The sequence below is a fragment of the Pongo pygmaeus genome, chromosome 2 (genome assembly GCF_028885625.2).
Source record: "Pongo pygmaeus isolate AG05252 chromosome 2, NHGRI_mPonPyg2-v2.0_pri, whole genome shotgun sequence".
In the NCBI taxonomy this organism is placed as follows: Eukaryota; Metazoa; Chordata; class Mammalia; order Primates; family Hominidae; genus Pongo; species Pongo pygmaeus.
In genome coordinates, this window is record NC_085930.1 from 57,443,038 (window position 1) to 57,466,522 (window position 23,485).

Sequence of the window (23,485 nt, forward strand, 5' to 3'; positions counted from 1 at the left end):
CATTCAGTCAGTGATTGATATATATTTGGTTAGCCCAGAAGCTAAGTACACTGTGATGCTGAGACCCAGAACATACTGATTGGATATTTGACAGCACTAGGAAATTTTATGGGGACTTGGGTAGCCTTCCAATGTGCAAAGTCTTTCAAAACTAGACTGCTGATTATAAAGGGGAATGGGCAATAGTGTGTGGATACCTCACCACAATAAATTAAGAGAGTCAGTGCCTAGCCCTACGATGGGGGGAAAAACTGAACATAAGCCACTGGCAGCCTGTCTAGCCTGTGACTGTCTCATGGACCCATCAGCCCGTTGGAGGGATAGGTGATGAGTCTGAGCAGGTTTGGGGTTTTGGCATAATGCTGGTGAAAGGGCCCCTTTTTGGATAGCTCATAAGGATGGAGCTATTCCTCCACTCTCCTGTTTTTACATTTAAGTGTATCACCACAGGATGACAATTGGAAGCATTTTCCTTTCTTTCACTCTCATCCATATCACCCATTTAGCTTTTCCCGCAATTCTCATTAGGATAAATGTCTGTGCTTCTGCCAGACTTCTACTGGGCAGTCTTACTAATCACTTAGCCCAGGAGCTAGAGGAAAATGATGGATGCTCTACGGAAAGCTACCTAATAATTTTGACTATAGTAACTTCCTTTTCAGATATCCCAGCATATACTATATAAATGAGGTTTAATACATATGATTTTATTCTTTTCCTGCTAAATTTTCCTTTCTAATTAAAAAAAAAAAAAAAAAACCCAGCTGTTTTCAGTACCTAGTGTCAAACTCTTGAAAATTGTCCATTTTCCTGCCATCTTTCCTTTTCCTACCAGCAGGAGTTAAGTTCTCTTCTGGGCACTACATTGACTTTCAAAGACCCCTGTCTGACTGCTTCTCACTTGCTCTCCCTCTCCACACCAACCTATATACCTCTTCATTCTACAAATGCTATATTTAATTTTTTTCTTAAAGTCATCCTTTTTCTTTCTTTTTTGCATTTTTTCTTTTACCATCTGAGCATGGGCCCTGAATTCATTCCTGGAGTATTACAGTAGCCATTGCCTGCCTTTTCCCCACTAAGTCTGCCTTCACCCCCAGTTGGTCTTCTGTAAACACTGCGTATTGCCTCACTCTTGGCTACGTAAGCAGTGGTCTCCCATGTGGGGGTGCCCTCAGGTACATAAGACAACTTACTGGGGTATGGGAAGAAAATATTAGAGCCTCTTTATATCATTTTAAAATGGTTTTGTGTGTGTTTTCTTATGTATATAATGATAGTATAGTAGCATAGATATAGAATTTATAAACTAGTTACATGTTTAGGGGTACATGAACAAAATTATTTTCAGTGACAGAGATATATAATCAAAGTTTGGGAATCACTGGCCTATACATAAAGTCTGCACTTATCTAATATTCTGATATTTTTATAGCCTGTCCTCCAACCTACCTTTCCAGCATCTAGTTATTTATTTGGTTGATGAACTCTGCTCCAAACAAATTGTTTTCTTTGCTATCCTCGAACTCACACTTGGCTTTCTTCCCTCCAAGTTTTTGTTCATATGGCCCCACTTCTCTGGAATGTTCTCCCTCTTATGTTTGCTTATCTAGAGCATAATGGTCATTCAGGGTCCTACTCAAATTTCCTCTCTACCAGGGCTTTTCTGACCAGCCCAGGCCAAATTTCCATTGTAATCCCATGGTAATTACTAAAGCCACATACTGCCTGGGACAGCTCTTAAGCAGCTCTGTGGTGTAATTTGTTAAAATATCGTAATGATTTCATTTGCATTTTACCTCCCTAGCTAGATGGTAAGTCATTTAGGATATTATTATTTTTTGCTCTATTAGTATAAAAAGTCTTTTACACTTAGTGGGTTTTTCATGAACACTTGTTTCCAGAGTCCATTTTTATATTTTGGGTTACCTTTTTTCCCACTACTACTGCTAAGCTTTGCACTGCTGACAGTCTCTGGACCACCAATTTGTGTGATCGATGGTGTTAAACATGTAAGCAAAGACATAGAAAAGTCCCATCACAGCAAATTTTCTAGAGAAGAGGGGATGTGGGATGGCATTGGTGTTGATTGGCTTTATTATAGGCTGTCAATAAATGTCTGTTGAATGAATGTCCTTTCTGTGGTGAGTTTGCCATAATGAAGGATTTAACTTCTTCCAGCAATAACTACTCTTGAGGACCTACAGTAAGCCCAGAATTAGAGCTATCTTTGGCTTAACATGTAAAACCAAGCTCACGTCACAGAAAAGAAAGAGGAAGCAGTGGTTTGGTTTCTTAGAATCTTCCTACCAAAATTTGATACTTGGTCCTTTCCACCACTTTCTCTTTCTTCCCTTCCCACATGGGGTAGCAATGTAACAATACTAGGTTGAGAATATCTCAGCCATGCTTGGGAGCACTAAGTTGCATTTTCACCTTCAAGACTCTTAGTCCTATTCCTTATCAGTTCTTCTGCTTAGAAGAAGAAAAGATTCAGAGCTCATAAAAGCTCTGGAGTATTTATTTGACTAAGTACAACTGTGTGATAGCTGCTAAGATAGTATTATCACAGGCTTGGTTAACGAAAGTACAATGTACAGATCAAAAGAAGCAATAGTATTCAAAGGTATTCAGACCATACACGTCATGAGCTGTGTGTGACTAATGCATTCTATTCTTTCTTTTTTTTTTGAGACAGAGTCTGACTCTGTCGCCCAGGCTGGAGTGCAGCGGCATGATCTCGGTTCTCTGCAACCTCCACCTCCCAGGTTCAAGTGATTCTCATGCCTCAGCCTCCTGAGTAGCTGGGATCACAGGCACACCACCATGCCTGGCTAATTTTTGTATTTTTAGTAGACACAGAGTTTCACCATGTTGGCCAGGCTGGTCTCAAACTCCTAACCACAGTGATCCGCCCACCTCGGCCTCCCAAGGTGCTGGGATTACAGTCGTGAGCCACCACGCCCAGCCAATGCATTCTATTATTCTATTCTAAATGCAACCTTCTACAATGTTCTTGAACAAACTGGAAGGGCCCAGAGGAGGTAACCAAACCATGCGGTCCATGTAATTTGAAGGAAAGTTGAGGAAACCAAGGTTAACTATGGGGAGAAGTTAGGAGAAGACACATGAGAGCTATCTTCTAGTAATTGAAGCACTTCCATGGGAATGAGGTTGCAAAGAGCAACTAACTCTTTGTTACCCCAGAGGGCAGAACCTAGACCTGTGGGTGGGAGTTTTCTTCGTTCCATATGAGGAAGAACTAATAAAGTTCTTTCCACTTTACAGAGTTCAATTCCATCTTACAGGAGCATCTGGTATTCTTGGACTTTACTGAGTCCTTAAAGTCTTTCCGCTCTATTGGTTGCTCAAGCCGTGGCACCGAATTCTGCTTTAGAGTTCATTTGGCTCCCTGGCTCCACCCAAAGGCCATGAGATTCCCCCATGTTCCTATCTCCCAGAGCTGCCCCTGGTGCTTTATGGTCACTTGGTCATTGTTATACCAAAGCTTCTGCCTCGGTGAGTTAGGATCTCTGCTGCACAAGACCTACTGTTAAGGAACAAAAACAGGGTTTATCTGCAGTGCAGATAAAACTCCTGAAGAGTCACCACCCAACCATGAGTTCTTCTGGACGTTAATGGGCCCTTCTGTGGTCTTGCTACCAGCCTTGGTCTTTAATCCGTGCTTTTGTTTATCAAGAAAGGATGCTCACCCATCTCCCCAGATAGAACTAACACACTTTTTCTGGGTTTTGCATTAAGGGATTATCTTTAAGCCAGGAATAGGGCTCCCCCTGCTTTCACTGTGTGATTTTTAATAAAGCCTTTTCTAGACCTGTGGACTGTTGCTGCTGGCAGTGAGTGTGTAAGGAATCAGAAGACCTAGGATTTAGTCCTGCTTCTGCTATCTACTGTATAGTCCTGGGAAAATTACTTAGTCTACTTGGGGTTCTCTTTTACCTCACTTATTAGTGATGCTGATTCTGTCTATTCAAATCTAATCCCAAGACAGTTATGATGATAATTGAGTAGGCATGAACAGGCTTTGTAAACTGATAATCAAGCATCTACAAATGTTAGTTCTTAGCCACCTCAACTGCCTTGTGAAGGACAGGGAAAGGGAACTGTGTCATCCTTATCTCCTGTAGCTTGGTATGAAGCTGGGCACATGGAAACTTAGTATTTGCCAGCAATAGATTGGTTGGGTGAATGTTGCAGGGTAATAGCTTAACAGTCTATACAATTTGGTTTTATTCCCCAAGTTTGAGAAACAAGAGCTTCCTGGCCATGTGAGAATCTAGTGTATCTCTAAACTGAAGTCCTGGAGCCCCAGAAGTCTACCATCTTCCTGGCATGAAAGACCAAGCCTCTGGAAAGAAAGCCCCTAGGCTGAGTGTGGATGCTCACACCTGTAATCCTAGCACTTTGGGAGGCCAGGGCAGGCAGATTGCTTGAGCTCAGGAGTTCAAGACCAGCCTAGGCAACACGGTGAAACCCTATATCTAGTAAAATACAAAAGAAATTAGATGGGTGTGGTGGCATGCGTCTGTAATCCCAGCTACTTGGGAGGCTGAGGCATGAGAATCGCTTGAACCTGGGAGGCAGAGGTTGCAGTGAGCTGAGATCGCGCCATTACACTCCAGCCTGGGGTGACAAAGCAAGACTCCGTCTCTACAAAAAAAAAAAAAGAGAGAGAGATAGAAAAGAAAAGAAAGCCTCTTTCTGAGCTCGTCATTGGGTGGCACACTGGCGTAGTTCACTGGGCTCAGGATGGCCCCAGTGGACTCAGGCTAATAATCCTCTGCCTTTAGGGAAGAGACTGGCCAGGACTGAACTCCTATTTAGTCTACTTGGTAGCCGGGCACCCTGAGAATGTGCCCTACCTGCTTCAGCAAGGCTTCCCACCCTCTGGTTCTCCTTTTTGACAGCATTCATCTTCTCCTTGGGCCAGCCTTGTGGGTCATGGAAGAACATGTGGCCACAGCCAGGCTGTATTTGTGTGTGCTTTGCCCCGCTTTAGAAGAATTAACTTGTTTTGTCAATAGTCAGGTGGAGTTAGGAAGAGTTCGGAATCCAGATGGGGAAAAAATAATGGCCTCATCATATCCATTGCAGAGGTGTATGTTTCCAGGGACTGGGTTCTTCTAGCATTCTTCTGTGGAAGAGATTCCCAAGGTTCTTTTTTTTTTTTTTTTTTTTTTTTGAGATGGAGTTTCGCTCTTGTTTCTTGTTGCCGAGGCTGGAGTGCAATGGCGTGATCATGGCTCACTGCAACATCCGCCTCCTGGGTTTAAGCTGTTCTTCTGCCTCAGCCACCTGAGTAGCTGGGATTACAGGCATGCGCCACCACGCCAGGCTAATTTTGTACTTTTAGTAGAGACAGGGTTTCACCATGTTGGTCAGGCTGGTCTCGAACTCCCAACCTCACGTGATCCGCCCTCCTCGGCCTCCCAAAGTGCTGGGATTACAGGCATCAGCCACCACACCAGGCCAATTACTGAGGTTCTTGTAAGAAGGTAAAAGTTTAGATTTCCACCATTTTTTGTTTGTTTGTTTTTGTTTTTGTTTTGTGGAGGCAGGGTCTGACTGTGTTGCCCAGGCTGGTCTCAAATTCCTGGCCTCAAGCAATTCTCCTGCAATGGCCTCCCAAAGTGCTGGGATTACAGGTGTGAGCCACCATGCCCAGCCTCCACAAAATTTTTTTTTAGCCCAGTTACAAACTTGAAATGTCACTGGCCTGGAAAATCCAGACTTAAGCTTTTCAACTGTGTATCGTCCCTACACCCACCAACAGTTTGCCTAGGAATTACTTAGATCTCATGCTTTTTGTCCAGAAAATATTATGTAAGGTTTTTGTTGTTGTTCGGTTTTTTTGAGACAGGGTCTCGCTCTGTCACCCAGACTGGAGTGCAGTGGTTTGATTTCGGTTCACTGCAGCTTTGATCTCCTGGGCTCAAGCAATCTTTTCACTTCAACCTCCTGAGTAGGTGGGACTATGGGCATGTGTTGCCATGCCTGGCTGATTTTTAAATTTTTCTATTTTTAGCAGAGATGAGGTCTCGCTTTGTTGCCCAGACTGGCGTTGAACCTGAGCTCAAGCAATCCTCCCACTTCAGCCTCCCAAAGTGACAGCCACAGCCATATGTTATTTTTTTACATATATTTTATTGTGTATATTTGAGGTTTACAATATGATGTTATGGGATACCCATAGATAGTAGAATGGTTACTGTAGTGAAGCAAATTAACATATCTATCATGTCACACAGTTACTTTTTTGTGTATGTGTGACAAAAGTAGCTAAAATTTATATTTTAATTAGTTAAATAAAATTTTGGTGGAAATCTAAATTAGTACCTAAAGAGCAGCTAAATGTACTTATTTAACAAAAATTCCAAATACAATTTTATTAATGATAATCCTCATGTAGATTAGGTCTCTAGACCTGTTCATGCTACAATTTGCTACTTTGTATCCTTTGACCTACATGTCCCAGTTTCCTAGCTGCCTTCTCCACTTTGCTGGTAACTACTGTTTTATTTTCTATCAGTGTATATTTTTGTATATATTTTGACCTTTTAAAAAAATATTCCACATATAAATGAGATCATGCAATATTTTTCTTTCTGTATCTGGCTTATTTCACTCAGCATCACGTCCTTCAGGTCCATCTGTGTTGTGGCAAATGGCAGGATCTTTTTTTTAATTTTTTTTTATACTTTAAGTTCTGGGATACATGTGCAGAATGTGCAGGTTTGTTACATAGGTATACACGTGTTATGGTGGTTTGCTGCACCCATCAACCCATCATCTACATTAGGTATTTCTCCTAATGCTATCCTTCCCCTAGCCCCCCACCCCCAGAGAGGCTCCAGTGTGTGATGTTCCCCTCCCTGTGTCTATGTGTTCTCATTGTTCATCTCCCACTTATGAGTGAGAACATGCAGTGTTTGGTTTTCTGTTCCTGTGTTAGTTTGGTGAGAATGATGGTTTCCAGCTTCATCCATGTCCCTGCAAAGGACATGAACTCATCCTTTTTTATGGCCGCATAGTATTCCATGGTGTATATGTGCCACATTTTCTTTATACAGTCTGTCATTGATGGGCATTTGGGTTGGTTCCAAGTCTTTGTTATTGTGAACAGTGCTGCAATAAACATACATGTTCATGTGTCTTTGTAGTAGAATGATTTATAATCTTTTTGGGTATATACCCAATAATGGGATTGTTGGGTCAAATGGTATTCCTGGTTCTAGATCCTTGAGGAATCACCACACTGTCTTCCACAATGGTTGAACTAATTTGCACTCCCACCAGCAGTGTAAAAGTGTTCCTATTTCTCCACATCCTCTCTAGCATCTGTTGTTTCCTAACTTTTTGATGATCCCCATTCTAACTGGCATGAGATGGTATCTCATTGTGGTTTTGATTTGCATTTCTCTAGTGACCAGTGGTGATGAGCTTTTTTTCATGGTTGTTGGCTGCATAAATGTCTTCTTTTGAGAAGTGTCTGTTCATATCCTTTGTGCACTTTTTGATGGGGTTGTTTGTTTGTTTCTTGTAAATTTTTTTAAGTTCTTTGTAGATTCTGGATATTAGCCCTTTGTCAGATGGATAGATTGCAAAAATTTTCTCCCATTCTGTAGGTTGCCTGTTTACTCTGATGATAGTTTCTTCTGCTGTGCAGAAGCTCTTTAATTTAATTAGATCCCACTTGTCAATTTTGGCTTTTGTTGCCATTGCTTTTGGTATTTTAATCATAGTCTTTGCCCATGCCTATGTCCTGAATGTTATTGCCTAGATTTTCTTCTAGGGTTTTTAGGTTTTAGGTTTTAAAAGTGTTTAAGTCTTTAATACATCTTGAGTTAATTTTTGTTTAAGGTGTAAGGAAGGGGTCCACTTTCAGTTTTCTGCATATGGCTAGCCAGTTTTCCCAACACCATTTATTAAATAGAGAATCCTTTCCCCATTGCTTGTGTTTTAAGGCTGAATAATATTTCTCTCTCGCTCTGTCTCTCTGTCTCTTTCTCTCGCTCTCTCTCTCTCTCTCTGGGTGTGTGTGTGTATCACAGTTTCTTTAACCATTTGTCTATCAATAACACTTAGGTGTTTCCATATCATACTATTGTAAATAATACTGCAATGAACATGGGGGTGCAGGTATTTTAAGAAAAGCTGACTTCATTACCTTTGCGTATATACCCAGAAGAGGGATTATTGGGTCATATGATAATTCTATTCTTAATTTATTTGGGAACCTCCATACTGTTTTCCAAAATGTCTACACAAATCTACATTCCCACCAACATGTACTAGGGTTCCCTTTTTTTCACACCCTTGCCAACATTTGTTCTCTCTTATTTTTTATTTTTATTTTTATATTTTTTGCTGTCTCCCTGTCTTGGAATCGGACCCTGATCTCCTATTTTTTCATAATAGCCATCCTAACAGTTGTGATATGCAAATTTTTATCAAAGAGGAGCAACTAAGAGGTGATTGTTTGGTGTGGTAGGTGGTACTGGACCAGCCAGCTTACCCATTGTCTCATCACATGAGCTTTGATCTCTTCCCAAGTTACATAGCATATTTAATAAATTCTTGGAGTCCTCGTGTACACCAGGCTTTGAAATCAAGCACAGAATTTTCCTTATATGGAGCTCGCAGCCTCTAGGGTTAATGCTCAAAATCCTCTCCTCTCTGGACTGTTGGAAATCATTTCCTCTCAGATTTTAGTCCGACGTCTCTCTGTGTGACTGCTAGAGGGATCTTTCATTTACTTTTTTTTTTTTTTTTGAGACAGAGCCTTGCTGTGTCACCCAGTCTGGAGTGCAGTTGCATGACCTCGGATCACTGCAACCTCCACCTCCCAGGTTCAAGTGATTCTCCTGCCTCAGCCTCCTGAGTAGCTGGGACTACAGGCATGTGCCACCACATCTGACTAGTTTTTGTATTTTTAGTAGAGATGGGGTTTCACCATGTTGGCCAAGCTGGTCTTGAACTCCTGACCTCAGGTTATCTGCCCGCCTCGGCCTCCCAAAGTGTTGGGATTATGGACATGAGCCACTGTGCCCAGCCTCTTTTCCATTTTTTTTAAATTAATAGTTATTTTCTGATGAATAAAAGAAGTATATGCTTATTCAAAAAAATTTGGAAAAATGACAAGAGTATAAACATAAATCATCATCTAGACATATTCAGTGTTGAAATTTTGATATGTTTTCTTCTAGACCCTTTCAAAAATAGTACAGTTAATCATAGAGTACTTAAAGTTTAAGTTCTGTTTCTCTTTACTATCACATCAGAGACATTGTCCCAAATTATGAAAATATCTTTGGAACATTAAGACTGACATTTCTAAGTCTTAAATCAAAACATGTTATTTCCCCGCTTACAACCCTCCCATCATTGGTCTTAGAAGGTAAAGTTTCTACTTCTTTATTTTAATTTTAATTTTAATTTTAATTTTTGTATTTAATAGAGATGGGAGTCTCGCCATGTTGCCCAGGCTCGGTTCAAACTCCTGAGCTCAAATGATCCTGTCACCACAGCCTCCCAAACTGCTGGCATTACAGACGTGAGCCACCATTCCCGGCCAAGTCTCTACTTCTTAATGCCATGCAGCCAAGGTTCCTTATGATCTGATCCCTGCAAACTTCTCCAGGATTCTGTTTTCACTCCTCATCCCCTCTTCCTTTAATACCTACTCAACCAGACTCACAAAACACACAGTTACTTGCCAACCTCCTTCCCTCACACTCTGTACTCTGCCCACACCAGGCTACTTTCAGCTTCCCAGGCTGCCCCCATGTCATTTGCTCCTTCACCCTATACTCACAATGCTGCTCCTGCCTGGAATGTCCTGCCATTGGCATATCCAGTGAAAGTCTCTTCATTTATCCATTCTCAGTTCAAGCATTGCCTCTTCCATTAAGTCTTTCCTTTCCTTCTCCACCCCACCATAGAGCCACCTGCTCCTTTTGTTCATCCTCCATTGTACCCTGTGTCTCTACAAGAGTGCCCGTTTTGGCTTAGATTATGGAGGCCAGGGAGCTTTGTCTTATTCATCCTCATTTCTTCAGCACTTTGCAAATATTTAGCATGTAGTAGATGTTCAATAAATATTTGCCTGAATTCAAATCAGTGGTTACAATACTATGTGATGAATGCCATGCAGGGAGTATGTAAAGAGTGTTTATAGGTGCCCAGAGAAGGGACAAGTTATGAGTATATGATCCCAGATCCAGCGCCCAGGAAATGTGCTCATTTTAAATATGGGGATGACCTTCCTCCATACTTCATCACATATTTGAATCTATTTGCATTTCTATTCCCCATCCTTGGATGGACTATGGGAACACTTGTTGCTCTATCCCCATATACCTTTTCCTTTGTCCTCTGAGACTATTTGTGCCCTGAGCTCCAGGTGGAGCAGAAGTCCTCACTATGGCAGAAACCTGGCCACCACTGCCTGTTTTCCCCCAGAAGCAGAACAGACAATTTTAGGTCAACCCTAGCTGCCCTTAGCTGGGGCTCAGTATCCCAACTCTAGCATAGGTAGCTAGGTCTTCAGAGGCAATCACTCTTGAATTATTACAAGCATTAAAATCAAACCCATTGTTTTAGGCAGACTACCTAGCATATAGCTTTAGCCAAATTATTTCTTCCTCTTGTCCTTCTCTCTCACTGTTGCCATCCCAGAGAGTCCTCCCCTAGAGACAACTTGGGCTACTTTGCTCATAGAACAGGTCAGGTAGGAGGAGATGGAAGTATTTCCCCATTTGACATAATGGACTCCTCAGATGTTCTTCGTTCTGTAGAAAGGTTGAGAGTGGACCGCACAAAGCTGGATGCTCCATGGGAGTGCCTGTGGGCAGAGGTGTCTCCCTGGGAAGAGGTAGGAGCACAGAGGATACCACTGAGCAGCAACTCACTAGAGGAAAACATTCACTTCTTCTAAGGGCAAAGGGATGGAACTGTGAATGAACTTCAGCAGCATCTAATGGTCAAGCGAGCCTATAAACCAAGGCTTGTTTCCCAGGCGTTGCAGTCACCATGCTACCACTCAACAGGCTGCAGAACAAAGGCTGAAACAGGACAATGGGGAGAAGGAGAGAAGAGGAAGCAAAAGGCATGTAATCAGATCAATCACCAGCTGGGCCCATCTGCCCAGGAGCCTGTCTCTGGTGATGGCACCAGGAGACATGTCATTGGAATGCCTGCCTGTGTGCTTGGTTGTCAAGCCTCAGCACCAGACACTCTCATTTCCTTAATAACAGGTTACAGATCCTGTATCTATAAATTGAGCTAAACCCTTCTTGACCTTTCCATATTTTTAGCCTATACTGCTGCTCTGGATATAACAACTTCCATGGCTGATTACTTCTTCTGTGAATACTTTTATCTCAAGTTAAAAGAAATTCTCTATCGAGTTTGAAGACCCTGTCCTCTTAGTTCCAGTTTCTAGTGTTGGTAACAAATTCATGTTTAGCCCTTGGCACATTTTGTCAATTTGGGGGTGGGGGAATGGAAGAAGTTTGATATCTCTGCTTAGTGTTATGTTTTTCAGATTCAAATCTTCATATTCTCCATTTTTTCTTATAAAATGGGCCATCAGGAACCTCATTACTTTTTTATTTATTTCTCTGGACCTTTCTTTTCTACCTGTTTAGCCTATGTTAAAATAGAGCAACTAAGAGCATTGTGACAATACTCCAAGTGCAGCTCACTGAAGGCCAGGCTGAAGCCTTTACTTCCTATTACCTTTTTGGACTGCATTTTTTGAATCTTTGTGACTTTAACCTTAGGGCTAATGTTTTCAAAAACTACTAAATGAAACTGTTTCTGTTAGCTGCAGTAGCTGGTTTAGGCAGGCATCTTGTAAGAGCAGTTTAGGGCCAGGCACGGTGTCTCACACCTGTAATGCCAGCATTTTGAGAGGCCGAGGTGGGAGTATCACTTGAGCCCAGGAGTTCAAGACCAGCCTGGGCAACGTAATGAGACCCAGTCTCTTAAAAAAAAACAACAACAAAAAACGATTAGCTGGATATGGTGGTGCATGACTGTCCCAGCTATTTGGGAGGCTGAGGTGAGAGGATTGCTTGAGCCTGGGAGGCCAAGGCTGCAGTGAGCCATGATTGCACCACTGTACTCCAGCCTGGGCAATAGAGTGAGACCCTGTCTCAAAAGAGATAGATAGATAGATAGATAGATAGATAGATAGATAGATAGATAGATAGATATTATGGCTGGGTGCATTGGCTCATGCTTATAATCCCAACACTTTGGGAGACTGAAGCGGGAGGATCACTTGAGCCCAGGAGTTCAAGACCAGCCTGGGCAACATAGTGAGACCCTGTCTCTAAAATAAAATAATAATAATAATAATAATAATAATAATAATAATAAAAAAGAATAGCCTTAGATTAGTCTCTCATTATTTGTTTTACAGTTGCGCAACTTGACCTTACTCTCCAGCCTTACTGTGTATCCACACTACTTCTGCCAATTTGCATAATGAAATGCTAAATGTCACTGTGTAATCCTTCTTCCAGGACACTTATAAAAGTGTTAAGATTGACTCCATTTTGAATATTTTTATCGTTAGCAGTTCCATCCATGGGGACAGGGGAAAACCTCATCATCATAGGACATTTTTAACTTTTCAAAGGGGTTGTACAGCTATTATCTCTGCCTATTCCTTAGAAATCTGTAGAGAGGGAAGATTTAATTTGAAAACTGAGAAAAACTGAAGCATGGAACAATTTTAGCTATCTCACATAAATCATTCAGTGACTAGCAGATCTGGGATTCAAATTTAGGTTCTTTTACCCTTAGTTCCCTCTAGAGTACCATATTCACCCTTTTCACTTGTTTTCTTTTGTAACTGCATATTTGGTATAGAATTGCAATCGTTAGCATTACCTCTGGAGCTCTTACCTAGAGATAGTCACTTTGACAATTTCATTATGTCTGGGAAATTGGCAGCACATAGATGCCAAGTACATCCTGGTTGCCTGAGAAGGTGGCAGCTCTGGGCTCCCTGCTGCAGGAGGATAAAGTCTCTGGTCTGCTAGTGCTTCACTGTGGTTTGGTGAGAACAGCCTTGGCTACTGATTTTCCATGTTGTCTGTGGCTAGACTGGGAGGACACAGGGATTCCAAATGACTTTTCAAAGTACACTTTTCTAAGCCTGTTTATTCTCTCTTTTCAGAGTCTAGAAGGAGGCTCATACCGGGGGAGCTTGAAAGACCCTGCAGGCTGCCTGAATGAGGGGATGGCCCCACCCACACCTCCTAGAAACCCGGAAGAAGAACAGAAAGCCAAGGCCCTGAGAGGCAGGATGTAAGTGGCTTTCCCAGTTCCTCCCTGTGGTGTACATGTGAGTGCGGTGGACAATGGACAAAGGTTGGGGAGAATTCAAGAGGGGTTCCCCACGCTGTTTCCACTGACATCATTCATTCTAAGACTCAGATCTGTACAGCATAGCACTGATAAACATTGAGCCACTTTGGCACTGACTTGATTGAAGTTTAGGCTAAAGTATATTCTGTGAGATAGCAGCTATTACTGACAAAGTGTGGTTATAGATCTGTTAGAAATTTAAAACATAGTGATAAAAGGAAAATGGCAAAGTTGAGGAAACTATGAGACTGTTACTGAGGGCCTATAGAATCAGAGAGTCTCTGACCATAGCAGAAAGTCTGATAGAGGTCACCTAAGAAAACATTTCCCCAAATGTAGGAAAGTTATATATAGAGGAAGGAGCTGTTGTACCACCAAGCAGGTCCTGTCTCTACTCCTTCTCCAAAGGTTTTAATTTTGCATCTGTTTCTGGGATTAGTTCCAAGAGAACTTCTTCTCCACTTTGAATAGTTAGTGGTAAAATAAAATTCATAATGCAGAACAATCCCATGTTATGCAAGAGTTATCTATGTTGATATGAAGACAATCTATTATTTGAGTTGATCAAGAATATACCAGATACCACTAGTGCAAAAGCAGAACTCCTCCAAAACTTTCATTTGCTTTTTCTTTTCTTTTTTTTTTTGAGACAGGGTCTTGCTTGGTCACCCAGACTAAAGTACAGTGGTATGATCATAGCTCACTGCAGCCTTGACCTCCTGGGCTCAAGGGAACCTCTCATCTCAGCCTCCCAAGTAGCTGGGACTACAGGTGTGCGCCACCATGCCTGGCTAATTATTTTATTTTTTGTAGAGAAGGAGTCTCGCTTGGTTGCCCTGGCTGGTCTGGGACTCCTAGGCTCAAGTAATCCTCCTGCCTCAGCCTCCCAAAGTGTTGGGATTATAGGCAGGATCCACTGCACTCGGCCAACTTTTGTTTTCTTGTTTAGGGTTGGACTCTGTGTTGGAAGCAGAGCTACTGATGAGTCTTAGACATAGCTCAGCATGTGAGAGATTATAAGCAGTAGTGAGAATTGGGAAGGCAGGTGTGAAGGCTCCCTCCCTGTTGTTAATTAGCCTGCCTTTCTCTCTCAAATTCATCACTCCTTTAGCCTAGCCACAGACATGAAAACTAGCAAAAATAAGTGAGGCCAGGTCCTTCTGATACCGAGAAATGTACAAAGTGTCTATTTATGAGTTTCTGTTTCCTAGGAAACAAAAGTGAGAACATCACAGTGAAGGCCTGGTTTGAAAGCAGGGCTATCATTTCATGGTGGAGATGAACAAGTAGCATGTAAATCCTGAAATTCTGTATTTACCCCGTCAGCTTTATGAGTACTCAGGGGGAACCCCAAGAAGTTGGTGAATGGAAAAGAGGTTGTAAATGCCATCCCCAAAGGGAAATTTCCTAGAACTTGCACAAAGCTGAGTCTCCTTAGCTTCTCAGGTTGTTGTTACACAGGTGAGGCCGAGTTGGAGCTGATGTCTTAGTCCTTTGTCAAGTCAAAGCAAAGCTTAAGTCAGAAAGGTGACCTCTGAGGTGGCAGGTGACCCTGGGAAAAGCCAGTCACTACTCTTTTTTTTTTTTTTTGAGATGGAGTCTCACTCTTTTGCCCAGGCCGGAGTGCAGCGGCGCTATCTCGGCTCACTGCAAGCTCCGCCTCCCGGGTTCACACCATTCTCCTGCCTCAGCCTCCCAAGTAGCTGGGACTACAGGCGCCCGCCACCGTGCCCAGCTAATTTTTTGTATTTTTAGTAGAGACGGGGTTTCACCGTGTTAGCCAGGATGGTCTCGATCTCCTGACCTCATGATCCGCCTGCCTCAGCCTCCCAAAGTGCTGGGATTACAGGCGTGAGCAACCGCGCCCGGCCGCCAGTCACTACTCTTAGCATGTAGCTTGAACCGGCCTTTGAGTAGTCATTTAAGCCATTGTCCAGATTCAACAGGCCACAAAAGTTAGCTGTCTCTTTTGCCCACTTTGCGCATCTCTTCTCCCTCTTCTCATTCTTGCCAAAATCCACACCTCTTCACATCCTGAGCTATCCTGAAAATGCAGCTGTTAGAGTATCTCATACCTCTTACTATATCTCATCCTTATTCTCTCCTGCTGTACTTTATGGTCATGATGAAAGGGTGGTGTATAGGTGTTTCACTGTAAACCATATGTGAGGCCAGAGGCTGAGGGGTGTAGCGAACCAAGACTCAATCCAGAAGATGGCAGTAGGGCGTCAAAGCGTTAAATGAGAGCTGTGAAGAAAAGATGAACACAAATAGTCATTTGTCTAGAAGAAGAAAAAAGTTGAGAATGGAGTTACTTGTCTTCAAGTTTTAGTCATTCATTCAACGAATACCAGCCTAACACCAGTATGTACCATCAGTGGGATACATCAGTGAATAAGACAAATAATAACAACATAAGTCTTTGCTCTCATGGCAAGTTTAAATTCTAGTTGGAGAAATCAGACAATAAACAAAATAAATTATGTATTATGTTGGAAACAGGAAAAAGAAAAAAAAATAGAGCAGTGTAAGGGAGATCCAGAGAATAAATGAGGCCATGCTGCGATTTTAAATGGCCCTGGCATTTGCACAAAGACCAGGGGAGGTATGTTAGCCATGGAGAAAAAGTGTTCTCAAGAGAGAGAACAGCCAGTGCAATGAATCTAAGGGATTTTCTGTGGAAGACCAGCCATTCCCTATCCCTGTGAAAGGAGGTTAGAAGTGGTTCTAACCAGTAGCTGAAATAATTTTAGTTGGACCAAAGAATAACATTTGTTTGTAAATAACTTCTACTAATAAGAACTTATCATGAAAAACATGCCTTGTTGTCAGTTCATTTGGCAATTAATTGTGCACTGCCTTGCAATGCCTGCAATTTAAATCCTTGATGTCACTTTTCAAAATGTCTTTTAATACGTCATGGTCTCCCTTCATTAACCCTTCAAGGGAAGAAATGACAGGTCCACTAGCAGCACCTAATACAGTTCCCTTCTCTAAAGGCTGAGAAGCCAAAGATAGCCCTCATCTGTCAGCAAATAGCTTAGGGTAAAAATATCACCTGGAGACAGAGAGCTGGACTTCATCTCCAGAGGGCCCTCCCAGCCCCATATTCCCACTCTAACTTTCCTGTGGGTTTTCTTTTGCCACTTTCTACCAGGCAGTAACTTGGGCCATGGTAAAGATATATTTAAATGCTTCTATTTGGCCTTGCCAGTTCCTTCCTGTGGCCTAAAACACATGATTGTCTGTGCTGGAGAGGGAGCTGTTGGAAGTGCTGGGTGCACTGATAAAGAAGCATGTGTTCATCTGCTTCCTCCCCATTGCCCAGAGGCCCCAGGCCCCAGGAATGTGGTGGCTTCTGGGGCTATACGGAGCAAGAATTTCAGATGAATTGCTTCCTGGGTTCAAAATGGTTACAACCCTTGTGCTGGGGTCCCACTTTGACATCTGAGAACTTTATCCTTTCTGCTACTTGGGCCCAAAATGCAATTGTGTGGTCCCAGGCAAAACTCGTTCCAATCAGATTGGAAGAGTTTGACTCCAGTAGGTTGCACAGCACCACCCTGCCCCTGTGCACAACATTAGCATTTTATGTAAAGCTCTTTAGTGTCTGGACAAAAGACAGAAAGAGTGTTTGGGTTTGAGGCTTCAGGGACTCCCAAGAGCCAGTCAGAGTAGTTTACGAGGCAGTGGGCTGCTGGGAAAGAGCATGGTCTTTGGACTCTTACACAACTGGGTTCAAATCCTGGCTCTGTTACTCACTTTGTAATCATGGTCAGGTTACCTAATCTTTTTGTCTCCACATTTTCATTTATATAAAATAGGCTTTACAATACCTACCTTATTATAAGCATGGGAAAACCCAGATGAAGGGAGTGGCACATAGTAAATGGTAGAAAGAATTAACAAGAAAGAAACCAAGAGAGCAAATGTCCTTGTAATTGTTAAATCCTGCATCCTGGAGAAGGTAGTGCTGCATTAAAGGTGTGATTTTGGAATGTCTGCAGTCCATCTTTCTGGCCTTGACTGGGGATTTTCCAGGCCAGTTACCATGGATACCTATCTGAATAATTGCAGCTTCCATATCTTAAAAGCTTCATTTGATATCTATCCTTGTCTTGGAGGACTTACAGGTTGGTAATCAAATAAATGTCTTTCTCCTCTTGTTAAGTGAAGAATGGAGCTGAAATGAAGGAAGAAAAGTCTCATCTTAACCCCTGCCTAGCCTCAAAGCTTTCAGAACTCAGTTTTGCCAAAATGGTTGTCATTCTTTCTGCCCTCTGTCTATACAATTGTTCAGTTGTAGGTGAGGGAGAAACACATGAAGAATAGAAAGAAGAATGCTAGGTGCTGAGCGTCATTTTTCGTGTGACTATTTTACGTAACCTGGGGAAGTCCTTTCTGGCCTTGGTGTCCTCAGCCCTTCAGTAGGGCCTCCTGTAAGGGAAAGCATCCGTAAGCATCTTTCCCAGGAGATAAGTGTGGGTGTTTTAAGGGGTCTTGTCATAAAGGTGCCAAAGTAACTTTTCTGTGAACTTAAGTGAAGATTTTTGACTTACCAATGAAGAGGAACACTCATTGTTCTTAATCTCCTGCTCAGGTTTGTCCTGAATGAGCTGGTACAGACAGAGAAAGACTATGTCAAGGATCTGGGCATTGTGGTGGAGGTAAGTAGAGGGTTCCAGGTGGGTCTGTGGTCACCCAACCAGGAGCACATTGGACCCTACCTAGGCCAAGGTGTTTTAATCTGATGGTTACATGTACTTTACTGTCTGAGCACTTGCAGAAATGAAAATAAAAATGGTAATAAGTAGAATATGTAGGCAATGTTTTTCTTTTCCCCTTGAAATAAGATATTTAGAGGGAAGTAGGGGCCCGAATGTTATAGCATTTGGGGGAGCCTCTTGGTTAGAGTGGAATTCATTCCACTTTGTTTTAGGTGACCAAGCTATTGTCTTAAGAGCTTTTCTTTGATGTTTAACTATGTGGACATATATTCTTCAGAGCTATGAGCCACATAGGCATAAAACAGTTCATTCTTGGTGGGATCTTAGGGCTTATACATTTCCATAGATTTTAAGGATAAGTGTTATAGCTAGCAAAAAGACAGATAAAAGAAAAACCCACTAATGAGCAAGGTTGACAGGTCCAGAGTTAAGAGTCAACTTGGTAGTAAGTTAAACAAACCTAGCTCTGTAGGGATTCACTTAAGAGGGACTTAGACACTTGGATGAACAAAAAAGCCTGAGAAAGTAAATGGGTAATTTGAATGGCTTAGAGCCCTGTTGTTAATCATATTGAAAGAACATGAAGTCTAAAAGTTCTCGGCCAGGTGTGGTGGCTCATGCCTGTAATCCCAGCACTTTGGAAGGCCGAGACGGGTGGATCACGAGGTCAGGAGATCGAGACCATCCTGGCTAACACGGTGAAACCCCGTCTCTACTAAAAACAGAAAAAAATTAACTGGGCGTGGTGGTGGGCGCCTGTAGTCCCAGCTACTCGGGAGGCTGAGGCAGGAGAATGACGTGAACCTGGGAGGCGGAGCTTGCAGTGAGCTGAGATCGTGCCACCGCACTCCAGCCTAGGCGACAGAGCGAGACTCCATCTCAAAAAAATAAAAATAAAAATAAAACAAAAAAATAAAAATTCTATGCCTAAAGCCTATTGCTTGCTGGTTCCTTACATTTGGCCTGAGTTTCCATCCTGTGAAATCTGCTGACTTAGGGCTTTGTATTTGCTTATCCTGAACCTTGGACAAACAGATTAACCAGGCATATAGAAGACCTGAATTTTAACTTATGGAAAGTTATTCTTGTCTTTTTGTGGGGCTGGGGGGTGGAAGAGGTACAACAGCTTCCATATGCAGTCCAGCCCAGGAGTAGAGGACGAGGGAATCTGAAGACTGGGAGGCTGAAATGCAGGGAACTCAGACATCAGCGGTGCGATTATGGACAAGTCATCATCCAGCACCCAGGTGCCTGGGTTTTCTTGTCCATCAGATGGGGTTAATGCTACCTGTCCAACCTCAAAACTGATTTTAAAACAGAAATGAAATTCTCTATGATCACATTTTATAGACTATAAAGTATTGACATATTAAGACTTATTTCTAGGCCAGATGTATCTAGTTCTGAGCCTTTATAGACCTGATTAACTTGGATTGAGAGAAGGAAGAGGGACAGCTTATTGTTTTCTTCTGTGCTCTGCTTAAGGGGACTGGAGACAAAGAAGGGGATCCTGAAACTCATAAAAGTTTTCTCTATTGCTCTGCACCGGGGGTAAAAGACCTGGTTGAATAGTGAGAAACCACAGAAGCATTTGTCCGCAAACTCACGCAGAGAGTGTGGGCTCGCGGGGTGCTGTGGTGTGTGGCATGGCCCAGAAAGCTTTCCTGTGAAAATATGCTACTAACCATTGCCTTTGCTGCTGCAGGGCTTCATGAAGAGAATAGAAGAAAAGGGTGTCCCTGAGGATATGCGAGGAAAGGACAAAATCGTGTTTGGAAATATTCATCAGATTTATGACTGGCATAAGGAGTAAGTGTTAATGCTGCCCCGAGGATCCAGTGTCCTGGGAATCCAGGACTTGAGTCCTCTTCCTGCATCTGGCTCAAGGAGTAGGGCTTAGGGGAGAGTCTTCTGTAACTCATCTTATTATTGAGAAATAATACAGTTCTGAATAATGTGGCTTCCTTCTCTTATCCCCTTTCTCCTTTTAGTTTTTTCCTGGCGGAACTGGAAAAGTGTATCCAGGAGCAAGACAGATTGGCACAGCTCTTTATTAAGCATGTGAGTGTCTCCCATCACCTCCTCCCCAACTCCTTCACTAGGCTCATTTATATTCATTTTAAAATCCTGGCCAGGCACAGTGGCTCACACCTGTAATTCCAACACTTTAGGAGGCCAAGGTGGGAGGGTGGCTTGAGCCCAGGAATTGAGACCAGCCTGGGCAACATAGTGAGGCCCCCGTCTCTACAAAGAATTTAAAAATTAACCAGGGCTGGTGGCACATGCCTATAGTCCCTAGCCACCTGGGGGGCTGAGGCAGGAGGATCGCTTGAGCCTCAGAGGTCAAGACTGCAGTGAGCCATGATGGCCCCACCCTGCACTCCAGCCTGGGTGACAGAGCGAGACCCTGTCTCAGAAAAAAAATAAATAAAATTTCTTCTCTTCTGCTCTTCCTTGACTGACCTTCCTTCTCAGCCCTCTCTAAGTTTTTTTGTTTGTTTTTTTGACCACCTTGGCGATTTGGAAAGTGGCTCTTGCCCACCACATTTATATCCCTGATATTCAGCTGCCTTGGTGCATCCCCAAGTGCGCCTTTGTCCTTTGTCCATGTGGAGGCCAGCACGGCACTCTGAGATTGAACAAAAGACACAAGATGCCTGACTGTCCACATGTCTCCCTCTGCTCTTTCAGGAGCGGAAGCTGCACATCTACGTGTGGTATTGTCAGAATAAGCCGCGCTCAGAGTACATCGTTGCTGAGTATGATGCCTACTTTGAGGTAAACTGTGCAGGCTTTGCTGAACTGGGGTGGGAGGAAAACTCAGGCCAAGACAGCCACTTTCAGAAATACCAGACGTCATCCATCCATATGTGACCCCCACACAGCACCGTTGACCCCTTCATGGCAAGAATAGCTGCCTCAACAAAGAAAGCAGTTTCTTAGCTAAATTCTCATGAGCACCTTCACTTGAGAGGAGCTGAGGTGGCCCAGTCTGGGTTCTGATTTGAGAAGCCCCCATTTGCAGAATAAGTGTGAACACAGAGATGGTTTGAGAAGCTCCAGTTCTTCTTAAGTGACCCTGGAGCAGACTGTACCCACCAGTCCCCCAGGGACCACTTACTGAGGAGCCTTCTGTTGGTTAAAGGGTTTGCAGCCACTTCCTAGTCTGCTTGGTCTAGCCCGGAAGGATTTATTTTGCTGGGAGAAAGGCAGAATCATCACTTAGAAAGAGCGCTCAACTGAGTGTTTGGAGATCTAAGTTTAGGGCCCGGCTCCATAGGCTTCTTCCTAGGAGAAGCCCCGTTTCCCTGCCTTTGCCCTGAAGCGGTGGAGAGAATAAGGCCCCTCCAGCTTGTCTCCCAGGACCGGGGTGAAGACCCAGGTGTGGAAGTGCTCACTGTAAAAGCATGGGAGGAAGGCAGGAAGCCAGTGGTGACGTGTGTTACGTGTTGTTCATAACAAGTGAACAGTCCTCTAGGCAATTTTACCTCTCACATTGCTTAAAGATTCTTCAACTTCATTGGAAAACATGCAGACCTGTCTTCCATGCCTTTGAACCCTGATTCAGAGCACCGCAGTTCTTCAGTTCCTTTTTCTTCTAATATTGCTGCCTGTGTTTCAGGAGGTAAAACAGGAGATAAATCAGAGGCTGACACTGAGTGACTTCCTCATAAAGCCCATTCAGAGAATAACAAAATACCAGTTGCTCCTCAAGGTAAGAAGCTGGGAGCCTGGGTGAGGGCTGGAGAAGGGTCCCTCAGGCTCAGAGCAGGTTAGCAGTAGAGCTAGGGGTTCTGCCTCCACCACACTGTCCCAAAGGACTGTGAACTGTGGGAGGGGTGGTAGGGACGTGGGAACTTTTATCCGACTGCTGGTTACTCTGTCAGCTTTGCCCGCAAATAAACTGCATGGCTGTTCTTCCTGCCCTTAAGGTGGGTTGTTACTTGATTTTATTTTTTCAATTCACATTCTTACTTTGTCTCAGTCATTGACTTGATACTTTTAAAAAATAAGAAGAATATGAAATCAGAGTGAACTACAAGGGAGAAAGAAAGGGAAAGGCAAGGCTTTAGAAATCTTAGATTAGTAATACCTAAAATTTGATGTTTTATATATATATATAAAATCAATATATTTTATATATAATCAATATATATTATAAAGTATAACATATATGTATATATTTGAGGCAGGGTCTCACTCTGTCACCCAGGCTGCTGTGCAGTGGCACAGTCATAGCTCACTGCAGCCACAAATGCCTGAGCTCAAGCGATTCTCCCTTCTCAGCCTCCCAAATAGCTAGGACAACAGATGCATGCCATCATGCCTGGCTAATTTTTTATTTTTTTTGTAGAGACAGGGTCTCACTATGTTGCTCAAGCTGGTCTCAAACTCCTGGCCTCAAGCAGTCCTCCCACCTCGGCCTCCCAAAGTGTTGAGATTACAGGCATGAGCCACTGTGCCCGGCCTAATTATATTTTAAACAATGGCTTAACTTGATTCATCTTATGGAACTAGGAGGCTAAATAGAAAAGAGAGACTTAACTTTCCTTTCTCTTCTTTCTTGTCATAATCCCCCTTTCCTTTGTCTTCCCTCCTTCTCACTCTTCCTTCTCCCATAGCTTTGAAATTTTGAGGCTGGGTGCAGTCGCTCATGCCTGTAATCCCAGCACTTTGGGAGACCAAGGCAGGTGGATCACCTGAGGTCAGGAGTTCGAGGCCAACCTGGCCAACATGGCGAAACACGTCTCTACCGAAAATACAAAAATTAGCTGAGCGTGGTGGCACTTGCCTGTAATCCCAGCTACTCAGGAGGCTGAGGCAGGAGAATCGCTTGAACCTAGGAGGCACAGGTTATAGTGAGCCGAAATTGCACCACTGCACTCCAGCCTGGGCAACAGAGAGACTCTGTCTCAAAAAAAAAAGAAAAAAGAAAAAAAAGAAATTTTGAATATTCTGGGTGTTCTCTCTATGTTATTACATCTTACATGACTCATAATTTCATTTCTCAGCTACTCTAAACCATTGCCACTTCTGCTGGGAAGGAAAGTCTCCAGGGTGTTATTGTATTTTTATGATAAGTTTTTTCCCAGCTATTTTACTAATTTTACCCCTTCCCACACTCTTCCCTGCTTCCCCTACTTGTTAGGACTTCCTGAGATACAGTGAGAAGGCTGGTTTGGAGTGTTCAGATATCGAGGTGAGTTTTCTGCTTGTAATGCTTGCTGTTCTTAGGGACCATATTGGATATCTTTCTCTAGAGGGGAAAAGATTGTCTCAGGAGGACCATGGATCCAGGTGGACCCCTCTCAGACAGTAAGAGGCTCTTGTAAACAGCTTTGTACCTGCTTGAGGAA

The 23,485-nt window shown here is 43.0% G+C and overlaps 1 protein-coding gene across 25 annotated transcripts in view; it reads left to right on the plus strand.

Annotated features, from left to right (window-relative positions):
• KALRN (kalirin RhoGEF kinase) overlaps positions 1-23,485 on the plus strand; it is a 700,623-nt gene that overhangs the window by 609,737 nt on the left and 67,401 nt on the right. For 24 of the 25 annotated variants that reach the window (XM_054480931.2, XM_054480928.2, XM_054480929.2 and 21 more), the window contains 7 exons: positions 13,211-13,341; positions 18,002-18,068; positions 19,834-19,937; positions 20,120-20,189; positions 20,820-20,906; positions 21,751-21,843; positions 23,278-23,328. In XM_054480931.2, coding sequence (XP_054336906.1) covers positions 13,211-13,341; positions 18,002-18,068; positions 19,834-19,937; positions 20,120-20,189; positions 20,820-20,906; positions 21,751-21,843; positions 23,278-23,328 — 603 coding nt within the window. Of the gene's footprint in view, positions 1-13,210; positions 13,342-18,001; positions 18,069-19,833; positions 19,938-20,119; positions 20,190-20,819; positions 20,907-21,750; positions 21,844-23,277; positions 23,329-23,363; positions 23,445-23,485 lie in introns of all 25 variants that reach the window. The other variant, XM_054480964.2, reaches the window with a different exon arrangement.